At 43.1% G+C, this 20,356-nt stretch overlaps 1 protein-coding gene across 1 annotated transcript in view; it reads right to left on the bottom strand.

Moving 5' to 3' along the window:
* Window positions 1-1,806: 1,806 nt before the first annotated feature.
* LOC143285267 (uncharacterized) overlaps window positions 1,807-20,356 on the bottom strand; it is a 38,370-nt gene continuing 19,820 nt past the window's right edge. Inside the window, exons 5-12 of the mRNA XM_076592525.1 lie at window positions 18,446-18,580; window positions 16,721-16,855; window positions 12,114-12,245; window positions 10,596-10,751; window positions 9,595-9,732; window positions 7,736-7,836; window positions 5,437-5,506; window positions 1,807-4,822 (exon numbers count right to left, since the gene is read on the bottom strand). Coding sequence (XP_076448640.1) covers window positions 4,257-4,822; window positions 5,437-5,506; window positions 7,736-7,836; window positions 9,595-9,732; window positions 10,596-10,751; window positions 12,114-12,245; window positions 16,721-16,855; window positions 18,446-18,580 — 1,433 coding nt within the window. The 3' untranslated portion in view covers window positions 1,807-4,256. The remainder of the gene's footprint in view (window positions 4,823-5,436; window positions 5,507-7,735; window positions 7,837-9,594; window positions 9,733-10,595; window positions 10,752-12,113; window positions 12,246-16,720; window positions 16,856-18,445; window positions 18,581-20,356) is intronic.

Below are 20,356 nucleotides of genomic sequence, written 5' to 3'. Positions count from 1 at the left end.
TTTTTTTTTTTTTTTTTTTTTTTGTTAGGAAGTTTAACTCACTCAGTACGGCCAGTCCTCTCTTCTCCTCTATACAGACCCCTCGGATGTCCAGTGGGTGTCTGAATGACCCAACCTTTTGCTTCCGTCGTCAGAATTGTGGTATTCTTTGTCAACATTCACCTCTTCAGTATAACAGCCTTACGCTTGCAATATTTTGATGATGGTAATTGGGTTGCAACGCTGTTAACGTCGTCTTTTTCGCCGTTCGTATGGAGAGAGTTAAGACAGTATCGAGTATACATTCTGGCGATACAATATCTCCGACTCCTAGCTTTCCTTTATAAGCTAGGAAGGGTCGCGAAAACGCCAGGTTGTAAAACTTGTGCGAAAATCAAAACTTTTTTTTATTTTTATCATGAGTGTTCGATGATGATATGATTACAGACTCATTCCTTGATTTGGTAGTCTACCTCGGAAAGATGTACACACACACACACACACACACACACACATGTGAATTAGACAAATGCTTTCCAAACAAATTTTCCTTTGAGAAATATCGTGCTCCAAGAGAGAAAGTTGAAGAGCACCACGCAGTAATTGTATGTAAGACTTACATAGTTTTAAGGCAAAACGGGTTACCTTTAACTCACTCAGTACGGCCAGTCCTCTCTTCTCCTCTACACAGACCCCTCGGATGTCCAGTGGGTGTCTGAATGACCCAACCTTTAGCTTCCGTCGTCAGAATTGTGGTATTCTTTGTCAACATTCACCTCTTCAGTATAAGAGCCTTCCGCTTCCAATATTTTCATGATGGTAATTGGGGTGAAACGCTGTTAACGTCGTCTCTTTCGCCGTTCGTATGGAAAGAGTTAATTGCAAACACCATATAACAAAATCGTTAAAATACAAACGCTACTGCGGCTGTAAGGTTAACATCAGTTTCATCTTTTGATGTTTTGTCTAAAACAATAGTATCTCCTTTTCTTCTTCGTTCGTGGGCTGCAACTTTCATGTTCACTCGTATGTAAACGAGTGGGCTTTTACGAGTATGACCGTTTCTACCCCACCATGTAGGCAGCCATACTCCGTTTCCGGGGGTAAATAACAGAATAAATTTCAATGACACATTGGGGGCTGGATGGTTGGCTGCTTACATATAACATGATAACTGGGTTTTTTATTTGTTTACTTTATCATCCTTCATTATGTCATAATTCAATGAACAATGTATTTTCTCCCTTTCATTTTTTTTTTTATTCTTCTTTATATATATGTACATTCTTTATTTCTGTTAAAATACTACATTGGTTTAAAAAGAAAAAGAAAAAAAAAAGAAAAAAGAATAAAACAAAAGAAGCCAAAACAAGTTAAATATCCTTCTCAAAAGATGCAAAACAGTCAAAAATCTGTAAAAAAAAAAAAAAAAAAAATCATCAAAACAGCTGCAAAACATACTCTTTAAAAAAAAAATCTAGTCTACCAACCCTACAACACCACCCCGAAAAAACAAAAACAAACAAACAACAACAACAACACCAAACAACAAAAAATAAACATGTTCTTGATATTCTGAAAACAGTATTCTAAAAAGAAAGTACAATCAAAAATTGCCAAAAGCAATACTCTAAAACATGTTTAGAATGTCTAAAAACAAAAAGACAAAATATTATCCAAAACTTTTTAGTTTTTATTTATTTATTTTTTTCGATAGCATCATTTTCTAAAAACAGACCAACCAGTACACACAATTCTCAAAAAAGGGTTTGTAAAAAAATAATAATAATAATAAAGGCTCCCCCCCCCCCCCCCCAAAAAAAAAAAAAAAAAAAAAAAAATCTCGAAGAGCAGGACCAACACTCATCATCAAAACAGATGAAAAGAAAAATCAAACAAACAAAAAATCTCAAATCAAAAGCAAGACCAATAGCCAAATTGTCTTCAACATCATTATATACAGCTAAAATGTTATTGTTTGTTTGTTTTTCTTGTTGTTGTTTTCATGTGTGTGTGCGTGTGTTAGTTAGTGTGTGTGTGTGTGTGTGTGTGTGTGTGTGTGTGTGTGTGTGTGTTGGGAAGAGGGGTTATTTTCTGTCAAATGAAAAACACTTCACATCTGAAAGCAAGCTCAAGTCTCTGTCTTCAACATTATCATAATTATAAAAACAGCAAACAATCCTTGACATCGGTCGCTACAAGGCCATCAATGTCTGTTCCGCTTCAATTCATTACTGATTTAAAAAAAGAAGAAAAAAAAGAGAAGAAGTAATATTTTTTTTGAAAAATAATTTTTTTTCTTTTTTCTTTTTTTTTTTTTTTTGAAAAGCAGTGCTGAAGGCGCCCTTCATTTCATTTGCTGAAGAAGATCATTATCAGATAAAACAAAACAAAACAAACACAATAATAATAATAATAATAATAATAATAATAATAAAGCATGCTGACAATTCAACAACAACAACAACAACAACAAAAAAGTCCTCAAAATATAGAAATCCATTTTGACAAAACACCACTGGATGAATGGACAGCCAGTACCGGTCCTAGTGTTGCTTAACCGGCATGTGTATGTATACAGTCACGCACGCACGTGTGTGCGCGCGCACACAGAGAGAGAGACAGACAGACAGACAGACAAACAGAGACAGAGAGAGCAATGGAGGGAAATCATACAGCTAAAACCTTCATGGAATGCTTGTCTCCACTGCATAAAATTCAGTTTGTAATCCTGTGTATTCGGCACACTCCTTACAATACAGCGTATGTGCGTTAAGAAAATGGTTTACAATTTTCCCTGGATCCATTTGTTTTACATAATAATTCTATAACGGGTGTCCCCCAAAAAGTGAACCGCTTTTTGACAAGTATTTTCTCAGTGATAGAGAAACCGAATTCATTGAAAATTTTCACACAGTAACCTTAAGGTATCATCAAGAAGTCTTCAAAATATCTAAAAGTTGGGACGCAAATTATGCGATATATCGGGGATTGGAATTTGCCTTTTGGAAAATGTTTTCACGTGTTTCGCGTGCGTTTTTGTAAACATTCACTGAGTTCTGAATGTGGTGTGCTGCTGTGAAGTGCAGATTTGTTTGGCAGATGGTGTCACGAAGCTGTCCATATATGCACAGATTTTTGCCTGTAAAGGTATGTTGAAAATTATTGGAGTCAGTTTTGAAATGACTTTGACTATTTTTTGTGATACGATATTGACCATAGTATAAAATTTTGTGAAGCAAAAGCAAGCTGGCAAGACTTCTCTGAAGAACATATATTCCAGTCCAGACCATTAGTAGCAACTATATATATATATATATATATATATATATATATATATATATATATATATATATTTCTTAATAATAAATAAAAGGGTGTGGCTTAACAATTGTGTTGATTTTCATATTTGGGGAGGACACGCTCTGATTTGGAATGACAAGTGAGCAGACAGCAGGCATACACGTACAAACAAATACATTCATTCTGTTTTAGTTTTCTGTCTATCTGGCACTTTCTTTACAATTTGTATGATAGTCAGTCGTGATACGTGATAAACTAATGTTCATCTGTGATAAAAAGCTGAGTGTTGGTATGTAATGAATTCAGCGCAGCATTGGTGAATCACCTCACCCAAACGTTTAACTGGACCATGACAGTTTTCACACCTTCAAACAAAATGAATGGAACTCAGTAGAAAACGTTTAAGGTAAAAAATTAAAAAAAAAAGATTTCAGGAATGAACAAACAGTAAAGACAAAATTGGATGTCTATTCATTTGTCTATCTGTCTGTCTGTTTTTGTTTATTTATCTATAACAAGGTATGAATGGGAGAATAAATCTGATAAAAATCCCTTCTTGAAAAAGCAGTTACGAAACTCGATTTCCATTACTCATTCCAGTTCTTGTCTGTGGAATGACCGGGATGAAAATGGAGATAAAGAAAGGGCCACAACTGAAAACGATTTCAACTCACAAATAACAGACATCATGACTGATTCTCCACAAAGAACAGAAGCAAAACGCATTCAAACAGAAAAGCCAAATTCTTTTATCCGTTGAGAAAATGAGAAAAAAGACCAACTTGAACAGTTCAAAGCTGTTTGTCTGTTCATGGTTAGTGAGCAATCAATACCCACACAAATACACGGACAATGGATCCTTCAGTGAATTGGTGATCCTTCCGATCATGTATTTCTGTTTCGGAAAAGAAATCCATCAATCTGATCTCGAAGTGTTCCAAAATGCTCGCAACGTTCTTCATTTGCTTTGCACTCTACACCTCCGCCTCCCCATAGCTTTCATACATCCCCTCAGAGCACGTCTGCAGCTTCTCATAGATTTTAGGGACCTCTCTCGTATTTTCGTAGACTGCGGCTTTATCATAGGTGGCTTGGCGCTGTCCTGAAGGTTCCTCGGAGCTGTCAGCATCCAGCTGGTGAGCGGGTTTGGAAAACGTGGCGAGAGAAATGTCTCCAGCGGCCTGGACTGGTTGCTGCACCGCGGGCTGACGACCCGGAGGACTTCCTCCCCCTCCTGCTTTCGGTGGGTTCTTTGCTGGGTAGGCTCTGCCTCCGGGAGTTTCTTTTTTGGGGCCATCCGCAGCAGCCTGGCCTCCTGCCGGGGGCCGTTTCAATGGGGCAGCCGCTGGAGTGGTGAGCAGGGCTGCCCTGGTTCCGGAGGCGTGGACTGGCGGGTCTGAGACCTGGTCAACGTCAATGTACTGACCGTCATCATCTTCTTCCGCCTTCCGTTGGTCAGTCTGTTGGAGAGAGGCGTCCTCGATCTCACTGTGGAGACCCTCTTCTTGTCTTTGGCTTGAGCATTCTTGGGGGCGTGATTCTGAATGAAAAAAAAGGGGGAGTAACACAGTACGGTGTGATTTTGTGCGATATCTGTGCTGCATCTAGTGATTACTCCCTTATTATGCGTTTTGAAAATGTAAGAACATAAAATTACACAATTGTGTATAATCATTATACAATCATAATTATATTGAGAACACTGCTTTCTCTGTATGTTTTTGTGGCTTGACTGCCCGTCAGTCTGTCTATCTGTCTGTCTGTCTGAGGATGGAGAACCGACATCTTATGATCCGAAATCTAGGGAAATAATTTGTCTTTGTAGTGTGTTTTGTTTTGTTTTTTGATGCAGGTATCCCCCCCCCTTTGTCTCTTTGTCTTTGTTAATGGCATTAAGACGTGTGTGTGTGTGTGTGTGTGTGTGTGTGTGTGTGTGTGTGTGTGTGTGTGTGTGTGTGTGTGTGTTGAGAAAGAGAGTGGGGGGGAGAAAGAAAGACAAGTGAGCAGATAGTAGATAAGGAAAGAAAGAGGAAGTGAAAGAGAGAGAGAGAGAGAGAGAGAGAGAGATGAAGAACAAGGCAATATATAATATCAGGAGAAGTAAAAATCCAAGATTGATCAACAGTCTACCGGAGAAGAAGAAGACCAACACACCAATGTGACCAGGCTGGTTTCTGCCGTCGTGTGTCCCCTCTCCTGGGCCAGAGGCTCGGGTCCTCCGTGAACCTGTCATCACACAACACAGTTGTTGGGAACGGAAAACCTTTGGCTATATATATATATATCTTCACGAGGCTGAAAGAAAAGAAAAAGCTATCGCTATCCGAACGCTCACCCCCCCCCTCCTCCACACACACACACACACACACACACATCTACATACGCCCTATACATTCCCCACGCATGCGGGTAGTTTTTCCGTGTGGACCAAGGCACGTTCTGTCGCAAGCTATTCGCCAGAGGGACGCAGGAAGTGACATTGCTTCGCCAGCTGGAGTCTCCTGGGGCATGGATGCTGAATTATTTCGGTAGATTTTGTTGTTGTTTTTTTTTAATGTAGATTCTAGCTAGGATTCAACATTCGAAAGAAATTACCCACCACATAGCTGAGGACAGCGATAATTGCATAGCTGCAAAGCTAATTCGAGTGAGCGTCTGGAAAAAAAAACAACAGTGGGGTTTATCGGTAATTTGTTGTTGCTGTTAGTTTGTTTTGTTTTTTTTCGGAGTGCGGATATAAAAGGCTGAGCTGCCATGACAAAATCTACCTAGAAATAAAGCGAGCGGGTCTATCGAAGGATTGTATTGTCAAGTATGGTGTTGAACAGGGTATGGTTCTGGTGTCATTTGAAGTTAACGATTGCGCTTGGTTCCTTCCTCTTTCTCAAGTCCAACAGAATGTTATCCCCAGTCACCAGCAATCAGCTGAACGCTCAACTCAGCGTTCCTGTTCCTTCTACAAAAGAGGAGACAGTATTGAATGGTTGTCAGTATTCATGAATATCTTTTTCTTTTCTTTTTTTTTCTTCTTTTTTTTTCCTTTTCCTTTTTTTTTTTTTTTTGGAAGGGGGGGGGGGGGGGGGTGCTGGGGAGGGGCGGTCACCCTGTTCTTTTCCGACAGTTTTGGGTTTGAAGACGTTCGTCGTTTTCACTGAGATGTTACGGACATCTGGTCAGCTTGCAAAAGAGTGCGGCTCATGCTGTCTGACCGACTGGGCAGGTGTCTGATTTACAGGGTAAATTCAGTAAAAATTAGAAATGGGACAGATTTGCAATTGGACTGTCGGTCACACACACACACACACACACACACACACACACACACACACACACACACACTCGAATACAGTACAATATGCTAACAGGACAGGAGGTATTAACTATCGAATGAACTAAAGCTGTACTTACAGACAATGCAAAAAAAAGAAAAGAAAAGAAAATGAAATCGGCAAAAACCAAAAAGAAAAAGAAAATATGCACAATATGATTGAAATACAATTTTTGACAAAATAAACCAGATAGCCAGACGACGCAAAATCTGAATAACAATGTGTATGGTTAATGACATTGACATTAATGATTCATCAATTGATATGTAGAAACAGACAAGGGGATAATGCAAAATGACGAACTTAAGATATATATATATATATATATATATATATATATTCACAGATGCATTATCACAGAAAAAAACGTACCTTAGTAATTAAAACCGAAGGCACACACACACACACACACACACACACGCGCGCGCGCGCGCGCGCTATCTTTCCGTAAAAGAGGCATAGACTTTGTTAGAAAAATCAGCATGGGGTCGATTTCATAACCGATGGAAGGAAAAGTTTTTAAAACATAAAGGGACATTATTCCCCGAGAATATCATTAAAGAAAAGAAATCGAATTCATCAGCTTGCTATACAAGATTAATAACCTCTACTTTCTTCCGTATAAATCTTGATGCGCTAAAGACAAAGTATGGTAAATGATACATGCATCTGTGGTAAGCATTTCAGCTTCCATCATTGTTTGTTTCACTGTCAGCAGTTACGTACCTTCTTGCCCAAGTATTTCAAAGAGAATAACTATTCTGCAGATGATTTTTTTTTTCTGACGAGTTTCTTATGGTCGAACTTTCACAGGTGTTAGTTCATAGCCCTATTTCTACATTCCTTTTATGTACTTCAGAATTGTGTTAATGGATTCTGATTATTATTATCATTATTGAATTGTTACTGTTAAATGTAATTGCGTGTTAGTTGCGCATTTTTTGTAGTTTTCTACCTTTTCTGTTTTCCTCTTCCCTCTCCCCTCCTCCGCCCTCCCTTTATTTATGTTTTTTTTTAAATATTGTTTTTAATCGTCTAATATCACTGATAGTGAAAAGACGCTAAACTAAAGAACGAACACACACACACACACACACACACACACACACACACACAGATAGATACCTCCAGACCACAGCAGCCACCACTACCAGCAGTACCACCACCAGTGTCGCCAAAACGATCACGACGTATATATACCATGGACCACTGTCGCTCTCCTCATCTGTGCAAACATTGTTTGGTACAGGGTCTATTTCTCTTCGTATTTCACTGTAAAAGCAACACACTCATACAGTTCTTATCATTATCATCATCTATGTATCAATGGAACAAGCAGTGTTGACGGGGAATGCATATTTACCTCACGAAGCGCTCAATGGTTTGACTTCAAGTTTGGTGAGCGGATAGGTCTTGACTCCCTTGACATTAACCGCTCAGTGTTGTGGTTCATTTTTAGAATCAAACTAAGTGTCTAGTCATTCAGGTGAGAAGACAAACCGAGGTCCCGTGTGCAGCACGGACTTTGACACCGAAACAGAACCCATGGCAACACAGTGTTGTCCTCTGGTAATATTCTGTAATTACAAATCCACTTTAACACACACACACACACACACACACACACACACACACACACACACACACACACGTGTACATACAAATACATATATATATATATATATATATATATATATATATATATATATATCCATGCATTCAAGGCCTGACAAGCGTGTTGAGTTAAGCGGCTGTCAGTTATCTGCCAAGCAGATGTGGTGTAGCTTATATTGATTTGTCCGAACGCAGTGACACCTCCTTGAGAAGTCGAAACTGAAATCAATGAGAGCCTGTTCAACCATCACTTGACAATTTTCTAAGTTTCTTTCAACATACATAAAGCAGGTAGAAAGTCCTTACCATCGCTTGCTACAATTTAGAATTAGGTCTCCAACGTTCGGAATTAAATTTCGATGCCATCTCAACGTAGATATAATCGCTCTTGCGGTCAAAGCACGACAAGTAAGGAGTATTATTTCATGTACCTGTTGAGACGATATCGAAATATACACATCACAGTAATGTGAGTGCTGTACATAAAAGAAACATGAGATCATCAACATGAAAGTAAGCTTAGTGGTGTAACAAAACAAAAAGACTAAATCAAAATACACCTGTCACTCCGTCTGGTAATGTATTGCTCCGTTGGGACATCTGACTTATTCCGCTTCTTGATGTGACACTCTGACGGGCGCAGCAGTCGAGTGGTTAAAGCGTTGGACTTTCAATCTGAGGGTCCCGGGTTCGAATCACGGTCACGACGCCTGGTGGGTAAAGGGTGGAGATTTTTCTGATCTCCCAGGTCAACAGATGTGCAGACCTGCCAGTGCCTGAACCCCCTTCGTGTGCATGCGCATGCAGAAGATCAAATACGCACGTTAACGATCCGGCGTTCGGTGGGTTGTGGAAACAAGAACATACCCGGCACCGCCAAAAACGGAGAATAACTGCCCAGATCACGGGGTTGAAACAGTCATACACGTAAAAGCCCACTCGTGTACACGACTGAACGTGGGACTCGCAGCCCACGAACGAAGAAGAAGATATGTAGCACACCAGGATAGCACAGGTCGGGTATTACCGCTGGATATCCAGGTCATCTTTTTTCTGTGCGATGTGTACACCAGTTTAACAAACATTAATATCTATGTTATCATCATGTAAGTGAGGTGTGTAGATGCACTTTCCTTTATGCAAGTGACACAAAACCAGACACGGAAACAAACAGAACTGTACAAGCTGCAGCTCCGAGGAAAGAACCTGACCCCTCCCAGACCCTGCCCTCACACATCAGCACACAAAACAAAAACAAAATTCGAACAGTTTGTTTGTTTCTTTGTTTCTTTCTTTGTCTTTTTCTGAGCGACACTGAATGTAACAGTCAGCAGAGGATGCTGATGACACAGTAGCCAGCCCTGCCTACCTGTGGTGCAGTGGGTTCCGGTGAAGCCCTCAGCACAGCCCTGCAGGCATTCCCCGCTCACGTGATGACACTGGCTGTCGCTCTGACAGTGACCACAGGTCTGGTTACACTGGACACCGTACAGTCCGGCTGGACAGGCTGCACACACGTCCGGCACTGGGGGTCACTCAAAAGGCATGGCGGCCACTGCTGGCCAGTGGCTGGAAACAGCTTCGCTTCTGGACAGTGGGCACTAGACAGACTGAAACACTCACACACTGAAGCCGGGTACTAGAATGACTGAAATATATACCGAAGGCTTTTACTGGAAAGATTTGCTGAAGGTGGTCACTTAAAAGACTGAAACACCTACTGATAATAGACAATTAGACAGACTGTAACATCTACTGAAGTAGACACAAGACAGGCCGAAACACATACTGAAGACCACTCAAAAAGGAAAGAAAAAAGCCTTAACAGCCACCAGAGACAAGCGCTTAACAAACACAACGGTTCACAACAGCTGATCTTTACCAGATGTTAAAGCCTCTTGAAGGCTTGGGACCGCTAAAAACTGTAGCGGTTCATAACAGCTGATTTTTACAAGAGGCTAAAGTTTCTTGAAGGCTTGAAGGCTTGGGACCTTTACAAATTATAAAGGTTCATAACAGCTCATCTTTACCAGATCTAAAATCCTTACTAGCACCACGTGCAGCTGGAGTCACGTGCCCGTGTGATACGACGTGGGTCTTCAGTTCTGGTGGCTGTGGACGTTCAGTGTAAAGCTGTCCTTAGGCGGCAGGTACCCGATGTTTCTAATTTGTTGACCAAAAAGGTGAGTTTATGGACATCACACACACACACACACACACACACACACACACACACACACACACACCCGCCCCCACACACACACACACTCTCTCTCTCTTTGTGTGTGTGTGTGTGTGTGTGTGACTCTCTCTCTCTCTCTCTCTCTCTCTCTCTCTCTCTCTCCTACCGCTCTGTGCTCCAGTACTGACCTGTGTCACACTGGTGGACAGAGAGTCCTGTGTTGTCCATCCAGCCAGGTTGACAGCCCTGTGGACAATGTCCAGTGACGGGGTCACACACTGACCCCTCCCTGCAGTGTCCACACTTCTCCCGGCAGTCCTGTCCGTAGGTCTTGTCCTGGCAGTCTGGGGCAAGAGAAGACAACCCTCTGTTCAGTGCTGCTCATCTAGAACCGTACTCTGGTGCCTCGTGCATTGAGTACAGTGTTTGGTTCCCCTCTCTCTTTCTCCCGTTTCGTCTTTATCGTTTGAGTCTCTGTCAGCCTGACTCTCTGTCCGTCTGTGTGTGTGTGTGTACACTTCAGCTTGATTGAAGCTTTGTTTCTACTTCACTTCAAATAGTTAAAAGGCGACATACTTTGTTGTTGATTATTGATAGTTATTTAGTTCATCATTAGCTACTGTGCACTTTCATTGATATGACTTTTTTCAGGTTTTGAATGCGTGTCTATAGCATTCCACGAGGATCTGTGGCTTTTATTCAATAGATTATCCGTATCACTCAGTATCCGTGTGATATGAATCATGACACCGAGTGTTGTCTGAAATCTCTGAACTGTTTAGTTAAGCAATGAACACAACGAATATACCACTGTACAATTGAAATCTGATTGATAAATGATGTATTGCGAAATGATGAAGCTTTTCCTGGGAATAATATAAACGGGCAGATGATTTACTGAATAGCTAAAGAAGCATATGCTAGAAAATGCATACACGATATATAAATCTAATCTCTCATGACACTGATGACATGACGAAAAATATTTGAATTATGTGTTTATGTATTCTTTCTTTAATTTCAGGTCTTTTCTCTTTAAGTAACATTAGACGTGTCATGTTTATATATGTGTGTTTGTGTGTGGAAGGTGGGGGTGGGGGTGATGGTGGATTAAAGAGTGATATACAGAGAAATGATAGGCTAGAATAGTGGGATTAACAATCCATAAGAGTAAGTGTAACGGCAATTAACAACATGAACAAAAAACAAACCAAAAGAAAAAAGGGATATGTAGTACGCACCATAAAAAAACACACTCCTATTGAATTTCGAACTATAATATATGTATGTGTGTGTGTATATGTGTGTGCGTACGTGTGTATGTTTATGCGCATGAGAGAGAGAGGGGGAAGAGAGAGAGAGACAGACAGACAGACAGACAGACAGAGACAGAGAAACAGAGAGACAAAGAGAGAGACAGAGAGGCATCTTGGGATCACTGGTTGGCGGGTCACCCTTTGAAGTAGTTAACGTTTCTGCCATGTCCACTTTCATCACCAGACTTCAGTGTTCTTCAGCCATTTCCTTTCACACACCGGACTACCTTCACACGTAATCCTCTCGGTTTGAGCGGACTGACCAGACTCTGAGGTGCAGCTGATTACTTGTCAGATGTGCTGGAACAAATTCTTGAAGAGGTCAGTTTATCTCCATGATCATTCATCTTTTCCTTTCACAAGACAGCAGCTTTACGACAGCAGCCTTACCTTTGTCACACAGTGGAGGCTGTTTTCCTACAGGACATGGACAGTAGCCGTTCGTCTTGTTGCACGCAGCATTATTCAGACAGCGGCCACATCTCTGCCCACAGTTCAGACCATACCATCCATCCTGGCATGCTGCAACAGAAAACAAGAGGAGACGCCCTCGAGGTTCAGAAACAGAAAAAAAAGAAGAAAAAGAAACGAGAAGAAAGAAAACAATAATTTGAATAAATGGAAAGGTAGGAAAGATTCATTTATTCACGTCCACCCGACTTTCCTTCCTGGATTCCCACCCTACACCCACATTGACCTGCTCCAGAAATCAGTAAACATGGAGTGAAACATTGGCCTCCTTTGCTTGCAAAAAAAGAAAAAAAGAAAAAAAAGCGATATAAGATTAACATGATCAAAGGAAGAACAAATTTTTTTTAGAAAAATCAAATGTCAGTTTTCAGCTTCTGAGGAATGCACTAAGCTGCACTCAAGGTCATTACTAAGCGCACTGGATTATGCTGCTGGTCTTGCATCTGCCTCGTAAAGAAAGGGGAAGACTTGTGCAGAAAAGGAACTTAAAGTCATGTGGAAAAATAAAAGGGGACAGAAATCTTGGGGAAAAATAAAGGGAGCAGACATCTTGTGGAAAAAAAAAGGAAAACAAAGTCTTGTGGGGGAAAAGGGGACAGAAGTCTTGTGAGGAAAAAGGGAACAGAAGTCTTGTGGGGGAAAAAGGGGGACAGAAGTCTTGTTAGGAAAAGGAGGGGCAGAAGTCTTGTGGGGGAAAAAAAGGGGACAGAAGTCGTGTGGGGAAAAATGGGACAGAGGTCTTGTGGGGGGAAACGGGGACAGAAGTCTTGTGGGGGAAAACGGGACACGCGTCTTGTGGACAAAAAGAGGATAGAAGCCTTGTGGTAAAAAAAAAAAAAAGGGGGGGGGGGGGGGGACAGACGTCTTGTGGGGGAAAAAAGGGAATAGAAGTCTTGTGAGGAAAAAGGGGACAGACGTCTTGTGGGGGAAAAGGGAACAGAAGTCTTGTGGGGAAAAAGGGAACAGAAGTCTTGTGGGGAAAAAGGGGACAGAAGTCTTGTGGGTGAAAAAAGGGGACAGACGTCTTGTGGGGGGAAAAGGTAACAGAAGTCTTGTGGGGGGAAAAAAAGGGTCAGAAGTCTTGCGGGGAAAAAAAAAGGGGGATAGAAGTCTTTTGGGGAAAAAGGGACAGAAGTCTTGTGGGGGAAAAAAGGGGCAGAAGTCTTGTGGGCAAAAAAAGGGGACAGAAGTCTTGTGGGGAAAAAAAGGGACAGAAGTCTTGTGGGGGGAAAAGGGACAGACGTCTTGTGGGGAAAAAAAGGGGACAGAAGTCTTGTGAGGAAAAAAAGGGACAGAAATCTTATGGGGGAAAAAAGGGACAGACGTCTTGTGTGGGGAAAAAAAAGGGACAGAAGTCTTGTGGGGGGGAAAAGGGGACAGACGTCTTGTGGGGGTGGGGGAGGGGACAGAAGTCTTGTGGGGGAAAAGGGGACAGGCGTCTTGAGGGGGAAAAGGAGGACAGACGTCTTGTGGGGGAAAAAGGGGGACAGACGTCTTGTGGGGGAAAAAAGGGGCAGAAGTCTTGTGGGGAAAAAAGGGGACAGAAATCTTATGGGGGAAAAAAGGGACAGACGTCTTGTGGGGAAAAAAAAGGGACAGAAGTCTTGTGGGCAAAAAAAGGGGACAGAAGTCTTGTGGGGAAAAAAAAAGGGACAGAAGTCTTGTGGGGGGAAAAAGGGACAGACGTCTTGTGGGGAAAAAAAAGGGACAGAAGTCTTGTGGGGGGAAAAGGGGACAGAAGTCTTGTGGGGAAAAAAGGGGACAGAAGTCTTGTGGGGGGAAAATGGGGACAGACGTCTTGTGCGGGTGGGGGAGGGGACAGAAGTCTTGTGGGGGAAAAGGGGACAGGCGTCTTGAGGGGGAAAAAAGGGGACACAAATCTTGTGGGGGGGAAAGGGAACAGAAATCTTGTGGGGGAAAAGGGGACAGAAGTCTTGTGAGGAAAAAAAACGGGGACAGAAATCTTGTGGGGAAAAAAGGGGACAGAAGTCTTGTAGGGGAAAAGGGGACAGAACTCTTGTGGCCAAAAAAGGGGACTGAAGTCTTGTGGGGAAAAAGGGGACAGAAGTCTTGTGGGGAAAAAAAGGGGGACAGACGTCTTGTGGGGGGGGAAGGGGGACAGACGTCCTGTGGGGGGAAAAGGGGACAGACGTCTTGTGGGGGAAAAAGGGGGACAGACGTCTTGTGGGGGAAAAAGGGGGACAGACGTCTTGTGGGGGGAAAAAGGGGACAGACGTCTTGTGGGGGAAAAAGGGGGACAGACGTCTTGTGGGGGAAAAAAGGGGGACAGACGTCTTGTAGGGGAAAAGGGGACAGAACTCTTGTGGCCAAAAAAGGGAACAGAAATCTTGTGGGGGAAAAAAGGGAACAGAAATCTTGTGGCCAAAAAAGGGAACAGAAATCTTGTGGGGAAAAAAGGGAACAGAAATCTTGTGGGGAAAAAGGGGACAGAAGTCTTGTGGGGGAAAAAAGGGGACAGAAGTCGTGTGGGGAAAAATGGGACAGAGGTCTTGTGGGGGGAAACGGGGACAGAAGTCTTGTGGGGGAAAACGGGACACACGTCTTGTGGACAAAAAGAGGATAGAAGCCTTGTGGTAAAAAAAAAAAAAAGGGGGGGGGGGGACAGACGTCTTGTGGGGGAAAAAAGGGAATAAAAGTCTTGTGGGGGAAAAGGGGACAGACGTCTTGTGGGGGAAAAGGGAACAGAAGTCTTGTGGGGGAAAATGGGGACAGAAGTCTTGTGGGGAAAAAAAGGGGACAGAAGTCTTGCGGGGAAAAAAAGGGGGATAGAAGTCTTGTGGGGGAAAAAGGGACAGAAGTCTTGTGAGGAAAAAAAGGGACAGAAATCTTATGGGGGAAAAAAGGGACAGACGTCTTGTGGGGGGGAAACGGGGACAGAAGTCTTGTGGGGGAAACGGGGACAGAAGCCTTGTGGGGGAAACGGGGACAGAAGTCTTGTGGGGAAGAAAAGGGACATAAGTCTTGTGGGGAAGAAAAGGGACAGAAGTCTTGTGGGGGAAAACGGGACACACGTCTTGTGGACAAAAAGAGGATAGAAGCCTTGTGGTAAAAAAAAAAGGGGGGGGGGCAGAAGTCTTGTGGGGAAAAAAGGGAATAGAAGTCTTGTGGGGGGAAAGGGGACAGACGTCTTGTGGGGGAAAAGGGAACAGAAGTCTTGTGGGGGAAAATGGGGACAGAAGTCTTGTGGGGAAAAAAGGGGACAGAAGTCTTGCGGGGAAAAAAAGGGGGATAGAAGTCTTGTGGGGGAAAAAGGGACAGAAGTCTTGTGAGGAAAAAAAGGGACAGAAATCTTATGGGGGAAAAAAGGGACAGACGTCTTGTGGGGGGGAAACGGGGACAGAAGTCTTGTGGGGGAAACGGGGACAGAAGCCTTGTGGGGGAAACGGGGACAGAAGTCTTGTGGGGAAGAAAAGGGACATAAGTCTTGTGGGGAAGAAAAGGGACAGAAGTCTTGTGGGGGAAAACGGGACACACGTCTTGTGGACAAAAAGAGGATAGAAGCCTTGTGGTAAAAAAAAAAAAAAGGGGGGGGGGGGGGCAGAAGTCTTGTGGGGAAAAAAGGGAATAGAAGTCTTGTGGGGGAAAAGGGGACAGACGTCTTGTGAGGAAAAAAAGGGACAGAAGTCTTGCGGGGAAAAAAGGGGAATAGAAGTCTTGTGGGGAAAAAGGGACAGAAGTCTTGTGAGGAAAAAAAGGGACAGAAATCTTATGGGGGAAAAAAGGGACAGACGTCTTGTGGGGGGAAAAGGGGACAGAAGTCTTGTGGGGGAAAAAAAGGGGACAGAAGTCTTGTGAGGAAAAACAGGGACAGAAATCTTATGGGGGGAAAAAAAGGGACAGACGTCTTGTGGAGAAAAAGAGGACAGACGTCTTGTGGGGAAAAGGGGGACAGAAATCTTGTGGAATAAAAGCGAAAAAGAGAAACGATTGAGATAATAATTATCATTCTAGCTGTCGCTTCCAAGACCAGCATGATACTTCTCTTTCTGAGTACTGACTAAACTTAGTGACCTTGACTGCACTGTTTGTCTCTGTCTGTCTGTCTGTCTGTCTGTCTCTCTCTCTCTCTCTCTCTCTCTATATATATATATATATATATATATATATATATAATTATAAAAAAAAGAATGTATGTGTGTGTGTGTGAGTGTTAATGAATGCCTGGTTTTGAGGCCTTTAAGACAGGTTACCATAATTTATTGTAGTAGTACTAGTACTAGTACAATTAGTACTAGTAGTAGCAGGCTCCTCTTGCAAGACAATGCATTTCTCCACTTGACGTTCACACTGTGGATGCTGACCACCTTCTACGAGGGACGAACAATCCAATCCTGCAGCAGCAGCGGTCCCTGTTACAGACCTCGTCTTGGAAGAGGCGCGCCATCAACGACTGAGTGAATGGAAACAATGCACAGAGTCCATGGAAGGGTGAGGGGAGGAGCAGAAAATGGGTAGCGGGAAACGGACGGGGAAAGACACACGGGTGGAGGTATTACGATACTCACGTGTCTGACATTTGTGAGGGTACCAGCCAGGCTCACACAGCAGACAATCTCCAGTCTCTTTGTCACACACCGCCCCGTCCTTGCAGTGTCCACATTTCTCCCTGCAGTTTATGCCGTAGCTACCGTCCTCACATTCTGGGGAAGAAAATGGGTAAAGAACGAAAAAACAAAACAAAAACAAAAAACAAAACAAAACACCACCACCCAGATTTTCAATGAGGCTGGGGCACTAATATTCATCAGAAAAAAAAAATGTTTGCCGTCACATTTGCTCACGCATGCCACACATCTTCATGCCAATGTGTTGTGTTGTGTTGTGTTGCGTTGCGTTGTGTTGTGTTGCGTTGCGATGTGCTGCGTTGTGTTGTGTTGTGGTGTTGTGTGGTGTGGTGTGGTGTGGTGTGTTGCGCTGTGTTGTGATGTGGTGTGGTGTGGTGTGGTGTGTTGTGTTGCGTTGCGTTGTGTTGTGTTGCGTTGCGTTGCGCTGCGCTGCGCTGTGTTGTGTTGTGTTGTGTTGTCACTTTTGTCAATTTCAGGCCGCTCTCCCACGGGTTAATGATTCGCCACGGTGCAGCGCCACTTTTTGTTCCTGTTTCCTGACTACAGTTGTATTTGCTTTCCTATCAAAGTGGATTTTTCTGTAGAATTTTGCCTGGGGCAACCCTTTTGTTGCTTTGGGTTCTTTTATGTGCGCTAGGTACATGTTGCACAAAGAGAGACTAACACCCAGGCCACCACTCAAGGTTTAGTGAAAGGTGTGGGGAGAGGCCGAGGAGTACAAATACCGGTTCATATATGTAAACCGAACCAGTCGGCACTTGCATGCTTGTCAGTTGCATCACCACAAGGCCACCACTTCACTTGAAACACCATGAACATCTGCTCGATATGGAACTTAACTGATAATTCTGGCTTGCTGATCGCGTTTAACATGTGGGTGAGATACCTGTTATCCCCATTGTGCCACTCCGAAATTTGAAGATTCATCCTACAAGGTTTGGTGGCCATGATACAAGTTTTCAGTAGTTCGTGTGATGTTTGTGACTTTCTTGTTATTCACTTAATAGTTTTCTCGCTCGTATCCATACTTTTGTACAAAAAAAAGGGTGGCGCTGTAGTGTAGGGACGCGCTCTCCCTGGGGAGAGCAGCCCGAATTTCACACAGAGAAATCTGTTGTGATAAAAAGGAATACAAATACAAATATTAGTAGAGGCCGGGCAGGGTATTGAATTCAGGAGTTTTATTCGGTCAGTACCAAAGGCCACCATACTGGTGAGCCAGGGAGAACCAAGCTGCAATTGAGCTGTGGGTTATCTACGGTTTTCTCCCTTTAATTAAAGGCTCAACCCTTTGCTTCACACGACTGTGGTTTTCACACCGGTCAGTTCGACTGCGTTCCTGTGCGTTATCACGCTTGAGTGTAAGTTTAATTGTGGATTTTGATTGGTACTTTTTCAGAAATGTCGTATGTGACAGTTATAAACAGGTTCACACGCCGCAAAGTACTGGGTGTAGCCATTTTGCGAAACTTGTGTTCGATTGTGTTTTTCAGTCCTAATCGCACGCCCTTTTGTCGCATGAGAAATAAAGTACACCGGATCCCAATCAGACCCCAGACACTGCAGAACGGCATAGTTTATTGTCCGTCGCACCACACACGGACGTCGTCGACTGACATGCCTGACAGGATCAGGCCTGTAGTGGGGCTTAAAGTTGAGTCTTACCTTCCTGACACAGGGGCATCTGCCAGCCAGCGGCACAGCTGGAACAGGAGCCGTCCTCACGGTCACAGTATGTGCGGTTCCTACATTGTCCACACTGCTGGGAACAGTTCAGTCCGTACGTTCCCCTCTTGCAGTCTGAAATAGGGGAAAATAAATCGTACACATCCATTCAAGCAAGTATATACACACAAGTGCACATACACATTCGTGAACACGCACACACACGCACGTGTCCCCCCCCCCCCATCCCCGCCCCCTCACACACACACACACACACACACACACACACACACACACACACACACAAATAAACACGAATTAGTGAACACGAGAACCACAGAGATAGGAAGGGGCAGATTTGTGAATACATTTATAACATAGAGTACTGATCTTGTACTCTATTCTGTGTGAGACAGGGAGCCAGTGGAGATGTTGCAAAATAGAAGTGATGTGCTCGGATCTTTTCTTTCTGAGGACGAGTCGGGCAGCAGAGTTTTGTATGCGCTGAAAGGACTGAATGGATCAAGCAGGCAAAGCAGACAATAGAGAGTTACAGTAGTCAAGGCAAGAGAGAATGAGAGAAACGACAAGTCTAGATGTTGCGTCAATTGACAGATATTTCCGGATGGCACTGATGCGCCGCAATTGGCAGTAGCAGGATTGACATGTCTGACTGATAAAGTTTTGCATGGACAGTGTGTTGTCAAGGACAACGCCGAGGTTCCCGACTGAACTGGAAAGAGGGATGGATGCACTGCCAAGTTTGATTGTGTCAGTTGTGATAGAAGAGAGTTTTTGTTTACTTCATTTGATCATTGCTTCAGTTTTGTCCGTGTTCAATTGGAACTTATTTAGAGTCATCCAGTTTTGAATGTCTTAACTGGATGAGGTTTAACAGAAGAGGGCAATCGATGTGTACATCACTCCACAGAATGCTCAGCTCATCTGTAGGTCCTCCACAAGGGATGCACAGCACTTGTCTGCAGCTGTTTCCAAGTGATGGTTATTTCGTTCTTTGCGGATCTGACTGGCTTGTGTGCACCCGTTACCAGCGGTGCAGAAAGTCTCTTACACATGCAAGGAGCAGCTCCCCACAACTGGGAAACAACTTGCCGTGTGCCAGTGAAACCCCACTCTAACATTACATGGGCGCCAAGTGGAAACGAAAGAGTAATAAATGATATGAAAAAGATGAAACTTTTTTTCTATTTTTTTTTCTTAGCGAAGTGCATATGCAATAAAAGAAGCAAGAACGGCTTTTAGACAGTTACTAAAAATCGCAATTGTCTCCCTTTATCTATCACATCCACGCAGTCATTTTTTTTTTTTCTAAGCATGATCATATTTCCTGAATCAACCAGTCACATGGGGGAAGAAATCCTCATCAAATTATTTTCCAGAAAATCTCACCAGCTGCCTATTCCACATGCGTCTGTCAGCCGGATGAAAACAAGCAGCAAAGTAGAATGGCATTGTGAAAGAAATAATTTGATTTGGAAATGAATAGAAGTGTGACAGAAGAGGGCAAATACAATTTTAAATTGATAGCTACAAAGCGAACTCGGCTTTTCTTTGATTGCAACCTTGGCAAGCGATGACCATTTCTTCTTTCGGGGACTCACCAGGTGTGTGAACGGTTGGCAATGCTGAGTCAACAGATGCAGCCAGATTTCGCAAGCAGTTCTCCACCATATGCAAAAATCAGCTCTACAAACTTGGAAACAAACCCACGTGTATCAGAAAATAGGGCATCGAAAATTGCTTGAGCACGGAACGACACAGAAAGAGAATGTTGAGAAAAAATATGAATATGGCATCAAACATTGTCGTGACATCAATGTATGGCTAACAATTCACTATAACAGAGAAGATTCCAGACAAGCTGACTATTCCCCACGGTTCGACAGTCGA

This window comes from Babylonia areolata, chromosome 8, assembly GCF_041734735.1.
Source record: "Babylonia areolata isolate BAREFJ2019XMU chromosome 8, ASM4173473v1, whole genome shotgun sequence".
Taxonomy (NCBI): Eukaryota; Metazoa; Mollusca; class Gastropoda; order Neogastropoda; family Buccinidae; genus Babylonia; species Babylonia areolata.
This window is presented reverse-complemented; position numbering and strand designations above follow the sequence as displayed.